The 9312-nt window shown below is 38.6% G+C and overlaps 1 protein-coding gene across 1 annotated transcript; it reads left to right on the top strand.

Moving 5' to 3' along the window:
• The first annotated feature begins 157 nt into the window (after nucleotides 1-157).
• On the top strand, nucleotides 158-5243 carry mfsd6l (major facilitator superfamily domain containing 6-like). Its single transcript, XM_060892694.1, has 2 exons — nucleotides 158-329; nucleotides 2836-5243. Exon 2 carries the CDS (start codon nucleotides 2868-2870, stop codon nucleotides 4599-4601), a length of 1734 nt encoding a protein of 577 aa, XP_060748677.1. The 5' UTR covers nucleotides 158-329; nucleotides 2836-2867; the 3' UTR covers nucleotides 4602-5243.
• Nucleotides 5244-9312: the final 4069 nt, after the last annotated feature.

Genomic DNA, 9312 nt, shown 5'->3' with positions numbered 1-9312 from the left:
TTATTTTATTTTAATGTTCATAAAGTTGTGCTGAAGTGTCAGCCGAAATCCTCTGATGCTAGCTGCGAAACTACGGTGTGTTTTAAACGCTACTCCTTTCTGCTATGTTGAGCTGTAATATTATGGATGGTAGACAGGCGGCGCTAATGAGTAGAAACGCCCTGAAAGGTAAGCAGCTCTCCCCGGATACGTTACCGTCTCTCACGCGCTCTCCAGAAGGATTAAGCTAACTTTCATAAAAAAAACGGTCACGGAGGATCTTTTTTTTCTCTATTTTCCACTTATAAACATCATGAATCCACTGCGCTGTTAGGAGTCGGTCGGTAAAGGTAAGTCATAACTTTATTTATTCAGCATGACGTGTACAAACACTGAAACAGGTGTACGAGTAACAAATCCGGATTGTTCTCAGGATGGTTCCTACTTCTGAAGTGCTGTTGATAAAGTTCCGTCTCTGTAAGAGGTTGTGTATAGTGGACAGGTTTTCTATATTTTCGCCTTTTGGACACTTCCTGGTCACTCAGTTTAACTTCTTCACCAGGTTAACAAACACGGTCACACATTGTAACTCGAGCTTTGTCATTTTAAACAGTTGAACCGGTATGTAAATACAGTTCCTGAAACAGTTCCTGAAACAGTTCCTGAAACTGAACTTAAGTCGTTTCCTTCTAAATGGTGTAAACACAATCCTCCTCTCTGGAACAAGTGCCCCATGTTTTATAAAGATCATGTACAAATCTCACAATCGACATTTCTTTACATGTCTACAAAGTGGAATGTAAATAGAGCTGGATTAAGATTGTAAAAACAACACCAAATAGGTTACAGCACAACCTGCTGAACTAATATCGACTAATACTTGTACAGACTGTAAATTACACCATATTTGTAACTGGTTTTAATTATTTACATTACATATTCAGAGTTCGGGGGTTTTTGGGGGGCTGTAAGAAAATATGAATGCATACAATATTAAACAATACTGGATGCTCCTGTTAACTGACTGAATTATTTTCAGAATAAAAAAATATATTATATAATTATAAAATAATATATTATTATTATTATTTATTATTATTTATTGGGGGGCTTAGTGGTTAGCACGTTCGCCTCACACCTCCAGGGTTGGGGGTTCGATTCCCGCCTCCGCCTTGTGTGTGTGGAGTTTGCATGTTCTCCCCGTGCCTCGGGGGTTTCCTCCGGGTACTCCGGTTTCCTCCCCCCGGTCCAAAGACATGCATGGTAGGTTGATTGGCATCTCTGGAAAATTGTCCGTAGTGTGTGATTGCGTGAGTGAATGAAAGTGTGTGTGCCCTGTGATGGGTTGGCACTCCGTCCAGGGTGTATCCTGACGCCTGAGATAGGCACAGGCTCCCCGTGACCCGAGGTAGTTCGGATAAGCGGTAGAAAATGAATGAATGAATTATTATTTATTTTTTATATTTTTTTTAGATTTTATATATATATATCTATATGTGTGTGTGTGTGTATATATATATATATATATATATATATATATATATATATATATATATATATATATAATATATATATATATATATATATATATATATATATATATATATATCTATATGTGTGTGTGTGTATATATATATGTTTGTTTTTGTTTGTTTGTTTGTTTGTTTTTTAATATATAAACACGTTCTCATTATCCAATGACCAGGTAAAGTGCTGAATTCTGAACAGTGTTCTTGATAAAGCTCTTTGCATTTTCTTATCTTTTTTCATTTAGGAAAGACCTTTCCTCAAATCTTCTCCAAGGTGTTTAATGAATGGAAATTGTTTTATGTAGAAACACACAAAATGTAAAAATTCAGTTTAATTACTTTAAATTTAGTTAATAAATACTTTTTATATATGGGCACTATTAAGTCGACATTTATCTTGAGACAAAATAGAACATTTAGTCATAAGTCTTTAACACTGTGTCTGTAAGGGCATTAACTAGTCTTTTTAATCTATTTAATCTAGAGTGTAGAGTGTAAGTTTTTATTAATGGTATAAATATTCATCCATCTACTACCGCTTATCCGAACTACCTCGGGTCACGGGGAGCCTGTGCCTATCTCAGGCGTCATTGGGCATCAAGGCAGGATACACCCTGGACGGAGTGCCAACCCATCGCAGGGCACACACACACTCATTCACTCACGCAATCACACACTACGGACAATTTTCCAGAGATGCCAATCAACCTACCATGCATGTCTTTGGACCGGGGGAGGAAACCGGAGTACCCGGAGGAAACCCCCGAGGCACGGGGAGAACATGCAAACTCCACACACACAAGGTGGAGGCGGGAATCGAACCCCGACCCTGGAGGTGTGAGGCGAACGTGCTAACCACTAAGCCACCGTGCCCCCCCCGGTATAAATATAAAACTGGGTAAATTAAAGATTGAGCTTGGGTAAAGACTGAGTAAAGCGATCCATATACAGTAACAAAGCAAGTACCAAACATATTTAGCTGCAGGTTATTATCTATAAACTTAAACTTCACAGCAATTAAACTGGTTTGCTCTGAAACTAAGCTATGGCATGGAATGTTAAAAATGCGCACACTAAGCTTATAAATAAGAAAATAATTGAAGATGGATGTGCTGCTTAGCCTAATGCTCTGTTTCATCATTTGCTAATGAAGAGTAACACTGTAAATGTAATTTTAAAAGAACAAATTAATACATTATGAGCAATGTACAGTAGATATCAACAGTCATAGATCTCTGAATGTGTGATGTGATTTTTCATTCTCTTTATCTTGTTTTTTTTCCCTTACTGACCCTCTTACATTTTTTCTTTATTTATTCGTCCACAGAGTTCATATGACTGTTTGATGTAACAGCAGCCATGAAGAGGAGCAAACAGTGGGATGTCAGGGGAGCCGTAGGCTTTGCAGCTCTCTTCCATTTCCTCTATGCCTGTGCCATAGGATGCCTTTTGCCCTTTCTCACCCTTTACTTACGGCACCTCGGGCTTACCGCTGTCATGACGGGCGCCATCATGGCTGTCAAACACATAGTTGCACTGGTCTGGAGGCCTCTGTCCTGCATCCTGGCCAGGCGCCATAATAAACGACGCACGGTCATAATAGGGTCTCTCATTTGTTCAGCAGCAGTCGCATCAACACTTCTACTCTTCCCACCCACAGGAATGAGCACAGAGAACAGAAGCTGTAATATTAGTCAGCAGAATACAGTACACGAGCTTAGCTCAACTACATTGAAACCCAGGACAACTCTACAAAAATTTGCGACATCTGTTGTGTACTCAACAGAACATAAAATGAGACCTACCCAAGAGCACAATAACACTAAACATATATCAGCAATGCCAGTAAACTTCTCAGCATTACACAACACCCAAAGTACCACTGAAGCTACCACAAGCAGCTACAGTGGCAGGCAAGCATCTTCAGTAGTTCAGATGGCTTCACCAGGTATGAGGAGAAGATCTTTAATGGAGCATGAACAAAAGCAACAGGAGAATAACAAGATTCAGTATGAGTTTCTTGGGAGCTTGAAAATCATGGACACACAGCATCAAATGTTTTTCTTGATCATGATCATCATAATTTTCTGGGAAATTCTGGCTGCTCCTTTGACGTGGACAGCTGATGATGGGCTACATGAATACCTTGATTTTGTGGATGCCACAGAACGTCACCAGGCCATTAAACCATGGAGACTGTTAGGGATTGCTGGTGGTATGGGATGCTCTGGTATTCTCGTAAGCTTCCTTTACTGTTTAATTGGAACAGTATTGCATTTTTACACATACATCCTGCTGATGGTTCTAGCCATGCCTCTTGCTGGTTTGTTACCTCTTTACCGGCACAAACGTGAACATGTTCCTGGGGCTGGATTAAAGGCACTGCACCTAGTGCGAGGAGACCCGCAGGCACTACTCTGTGCAGTTACTGCTGTCCTTACTGGTATGGCAGGGTCTGTTGTATCTAACTTCCTCCTATGGCAGATGCAAGATCACCATGCTACAGAGCTTCAAATGGGCATTACTTTGGCTGTTGTGCCTCTTTGCCAGGCTGCTTTTGCCCCACTGAACGGATGTTTATCTCGTCTTCTGAAATTCCATGGCCGATTACTGCCTCTTGGTATCCTGGGTCTGTCTCTGCAATGTCTTTCCTATTCTTTCATGCAGACTCCATGGACAGTACTTCCTGTTCAGGTGCTGGCTGGAATCAGCGTTGGTGCCCTCTGGTGGTCATTAGAGGCTCAGTCTTCGGACATAGCCTCTCCCGGGACTGAGCTGGCAGTGAAGAGAGTGTTTGAAGCCCTTTATCTAGATCTTGGCGCTGGTGTAGGCAGTGTAGCAGCCGGGTTCGTGGTACAGAGGTTTGGGATTAAAGTCCTTTTCCAGGGAACAGCAGCGATGCTTGGACTGTGGTGCATAAGTTTAGTCGTGATGCAGTGGCGAATCCCTCGCCAGCGCAGGATAAATTACTCGCGCCTACTGGCGGCCGGTGCCAGTGAAATGAGCGAGTCAGATACTGAGCAGGAAAATGACTGGTTAGAGAAAGCCATCGAGGATGACAAGGGGAACAATAATTGGAGGAGGCTGGATTAATATGGATAATAAACATTCTTCTACAGAAAGTATGATGCCAGAAAGCCAGCTGAGTGACTGTCAAAGTCAATGGCATTGTAATGTGGAGCAAGTCAGGATGCTGAAATACTATACATTGTTCCAGATCGTCTTTAACAACTTGTACAACCATACAGAAGGTCGTTCAGTCATGGTTCCTTTGCGTCTGTTGCTCAGCCTGTCACAGCTGAATGCTGCAAGAGATGCAATTTGTCTCAGCTGCTCTAATGGCAATAAGCTTGTCTTAAATTCCTCATTGTTAAAAAAGTATGCTAATCCATGTGCTTATAAAGAAAAGTAAAGCTTACATAACCAATTCTAGTTTGTCTCTTAAAGCTCACAAAACCCTGGAACCATATTATATTTAAAATGCAATATAATGATGTGTATGCTATTCTTGCTTTCTTAAAATAATTCTCTTAATATAATCATCACCACAAAGAATAAATTACATGACTGTGCTGTTGAATTCTCGATTCTGACTGGTCTGAAGTTGTATTTTGAAAATGCAGCTCAAGACAGTAGCTCTGCTTTTTACATTTGTTTTATTTATTCACTCAATTAATTGTATTGATTGAATTTAACACAATTCTATAGTAAAAATATACGGGGAGTTTTCTTTTCGAGTTGTTTAGACTTTTTGGATGTAGGCGCCGGTGTCGTCTTAACAGTTTTTCTGACACTGTTTCTTGATAGAGGAAAAAAAAGAGGCTGGTACAGAAAAAAACTGTATAACTCTTATAATTTAAAGTGCCAGTACATGAACAACAGTCCACAATATGAAATGTAGCTAGAAATGTATACAAGTATACATGCTATTGTGAAAATGAGGAGGAAGGGTATGGTGTGATGCAATATAGAATATAGGTTAAGGTGTTGTATTACTGATCAGAAGGTCATGGGTTTGAATCCCAGGTCAACCAAGCTGCAACTGCCGGGGCCCCTGAGCAAGGACCTTAACTCTCAGTTGCTCAGTTGTATAAATTGAAATTAAAAAAAATAAAAACTGTAAGTCACTCTTGATAAGGGTGTCTGCTAATTCTCTAATATGAACATTTCTTAGGGATGTGGTAGCCTAGTGGTTAAGATGTTGGACTACCAATCCGAAGGTTGTGAGTTCGATACCTACGTCCACCAAGCTGCCACTGCTGGGCCCCTGAGCAAGGCCTTTAACCCTCAGTTGTATAAAAATGAGATAAAATGTAAGTTGCTCTGGATAAGGGTGTCTGCTAAATGCTGTAAATATAGACCATTTTATAGAGTATCTATACTGAGATTTTTCATTGGTAGATTTTTACCTGGTTTGTTCTGGGGTCTTTTTCTCTTCTCTATATGTCTTCAATTTTTGCAGATCTACAATTGCATTCACAGTACAAACACAAACTACGGTACAACATCTCACTCTATTTTCTCATACGTACAGAAGTGGCATGGCTGTAACGCACCGTTTGTCTCAATCATATGCATTGATAATAGTTTACTTAAGACATTCAGCCCAGTTTAGTAACTCATTTGCACTACTTTTTTAAAATGATTGCCTATAAAGTAATAGTGAAGTCAAAAGTGTTAAGCCTGTGTGGTAGCCCAGGAAAATCCTTCACATGGTCAATATATATTGTATATTATATATTGTTCTGATACCTACAAGCTTTCCTTTACTGAAATGATTCTCTTGTGTGTGAATCTTAGCCATATATGATGTTAAAGTCTGTATAAAAGTGAAAAGGAAGAATCTTTTCAATTTCACTGAAGAAGCCTGACCCTGAGGGACACAATGGCTTGGTGCTTAGCATGTTTGCTTCACAACTCCAAGGTTAGGGTTTTGATTCCTGCCTGCACCCTGTGTGTGTAGAGTTTCCACATCTCCCTTTGCTTCAGGGTTTTCCTCTGGGTACTCTGGTTTCTTCCTGCTGTGAAAAAAGGACACTGAGCTAGCAAGGTTTAAGACAACTTTGGGCAAACTGCATTGGTTAAACATTGGTAACTTTTTTACTTTTTAGACATGTTTTTATCATAATTTTGGGAATTTGTTTTTTAGAAATTCATTTTAATTTTAAGGATTATTTGGCACTGTCAGTTTAAAAGTTCTCCACCCATGTGTACACTACATTTAGCATTTTTATGTGAGCAAACCTAGATTTTTATCCAACCAAGTATGTTGTACTGGTTTTAAAAATGACAGAAAAACACTAATTCACCAGGAAAATTTTTAGTTTCTTTCTTCCAGTGGTTTGAAAACAAGTTTTGCTTTTTCCTTTGTGCCATATACTTAAAATATTACATAAAATAAGAACAGCAAAAACAAATGATCGGTATATTCAAACCCGTCATTGTTAGTCTTATCATTGAGCAGCACATCTGTTTAAAGCCACTGGAATAAATTGCATCCTTCATTTCCAGTTTATTCATCTTATCTTTTGCAATGCATGTTATTCACCAATATGGTGATGATGGTGCACACGTTAGAAGGTCTGCACAACAGAAATGCTGAATCGATAATAATACACGGTTATATCAGGACAGGACAGAGTCTTCCTGTTGATCCTTGGCAGCAGTGTTGGAGCAGACTGGCACTGCCACGTTAGTTAAAGATAAGAGCGTTATCAGCAGGCAAGAACACTGTAATAATATTTGCTCTCAGGGTACTGAGGCATGGCAGACATCCATAAGACACATAATGTGCTTGCTGGAGTACTGAGTTGCGAGTCTACTTTAATAACTTACTTTCAACGGGCTTTATTACATTATATTTGAAGATAATGAATCATAACCCTGAAGAGAAATGGTGGATGTATATATGTAAATGTTGAGGCCACGCTGATATTATGAATAAACTTTATAACAAGACTCCTGTATTGACAAGGAAGGAAATATGTGATTTCAAGGAAAGCTTGGACGGACATTCAAGAAATCAATTTAGTTCCCGGCTGCAGACTTATGATAAAATTGTCATTTTAATTAGCCTTTTATAGACCGTTGTTGCTGGCAATCTCTACATTATGCTGTCACCTCTGCAATTCCTTCAAACAATAAGTAGGGGAATAAATTGCTGTTTATTTGCTTTCTATGCTCAGTATTATCTTTGTATTATTCTCAGTGGACATGAGGACAAATGACTGACTGAAACGCTGAAAGAGGATAAAGAATGTATTTATTTTACATTTAGGACACAACTAAATCCATTATTTCTACACTGATGTGTGGAAAGAAACACTTTATTTCTTTCATATCACAGCTGCTCTTCATGCTTGACACAAAGAAGAAGAAGGCCGCAGGTGGTAAAGGGTCTACGGAAGGAATTTGACTTGGCTGCTTGCATTAAACAGCACAGACGAAGACAGACCGCCAATCTTAAGTCTTGGTCCTTTTAAAGCTGCTTTGCTTATAGCTTAGTCTTTTTTATTTGCACACTCAGAACTGAGGCACTGATTTCTTATACAGTTCTGTTATTAATTTCTGCAAGATGTCTAGCATCGAATAGTTGCTTAAAAGGTGTTAGTCAAATTGACTTTTCAGTCAGACTGTGATTTGGTAGACTCTACCTTCTGTAGACACTTTTTAAAAATATTAACATTCTCTGATTAGGAAATACTGTTGTAGTGTTCGACTTAAAGACTTTCTAGGACTCCCTGAATGGAACAAGCCCTAATAACCCTTACTCTACTCCTTATTTGATAAGAGAATGCATAGAAACATATACAGTAGCATAGGACAGATTCACGTTGCCTAATTTACAGTAGTGTGTGCTAAGTGTCTGCCATGCTTTAACATACTTGATAACAATGTACGATGCTGAGCTGTTTCCAAAGTCAATCTGATATACTCTTACCTACTGTAACAGCAGTTAGGCTTTAGAATGGCTCATAGATAGATGTCTATAGTTGGTTGCAAACATTTGTATCTCACTTGGTTCCTGGGGATGAAAATAAAAAAATACCAAAAAGAACAAAACTGCATGTTATTTTTTTCTTTTTGGAAAACCTATTACAACTTCATCTAAATATTACAGCAAGTCTGCAAGCTCAAAAGTTTGTTTACCCATTGACATCATTTTTTATTTTAGTTGTATGACCTAATACATTTACACTTACAGCATTTAGCAGACCCCCTTATCCAGAGTGACTTACAAATTATTTCAATTTATACAACTGAGCAATTGAAGGTGAAGAGCCTTGCTCAGGGACCCAGCTGGGATTCGAACTCGTGACCTTCAGCTACCACATCCCTAATAAAAGACCTAATAATGACTTAAATCAGCTAAAACAGATGTTTGAAAATTATTTAATTCACAAATGGTCCAAAACAAGTATGCAAATAGCCAAAAGCAGCAGAAAAAACAATATTTTTCCTGTTTTGTTTGACTGTTACATTTAATTACATTTTAATTGTATAGTGCTTCGAACGATACATCCTGTCGCAAAGCAGCATTACAGAAATCCACATGATTTATATTTATATCCAATTCACATTTCGATTCCTTATGAGCGAACCAAAAGTGACAATAACAATAAAAATCTTCTTAACACGATCCATAATTAAAATGGAACCCATCTTCTTCTGAGTGACACCTGATAGTGGGATTATAGAGCAGATCCACAATATGAGCATCAAGATCTTTATGATTACAGCAGCAGGTTCTAAATGTACAGTATCCAGGTCAGATTATACTGAAACCCGGACAAAGACTGTTTCT

This window comes from Tachysurus vachellii, chromosome 18 (genome assembly GCF_030014155.1).
Source record: "Tachysurus vachellii isolate PV-2020 chromosome 18, HZAU_Pvac_v1, whole genome shotgun sequence".
Lineage (NCBI taxonomy): Eukaryota > Metazoa > Chordata > Actinopteri > Siluriformes > Bagridae > Tachysurus > Tachysurus vachellii.
The sequence above is the reverse complement of the archived record's forward strand: the minus strand, read 5'-3'. Positions and strand labels throughout refer to the sequence as shown.

Excerpts from the sequence above, each read along its gene's own strand:
- mfsd6l (XM_060892694.1), top strand. The coding sequence starts at position 2,868 with ATGAAGAGGAGCAAACAGTGGGATGTCAGGGGAGCCGTAGGCTTTGCA.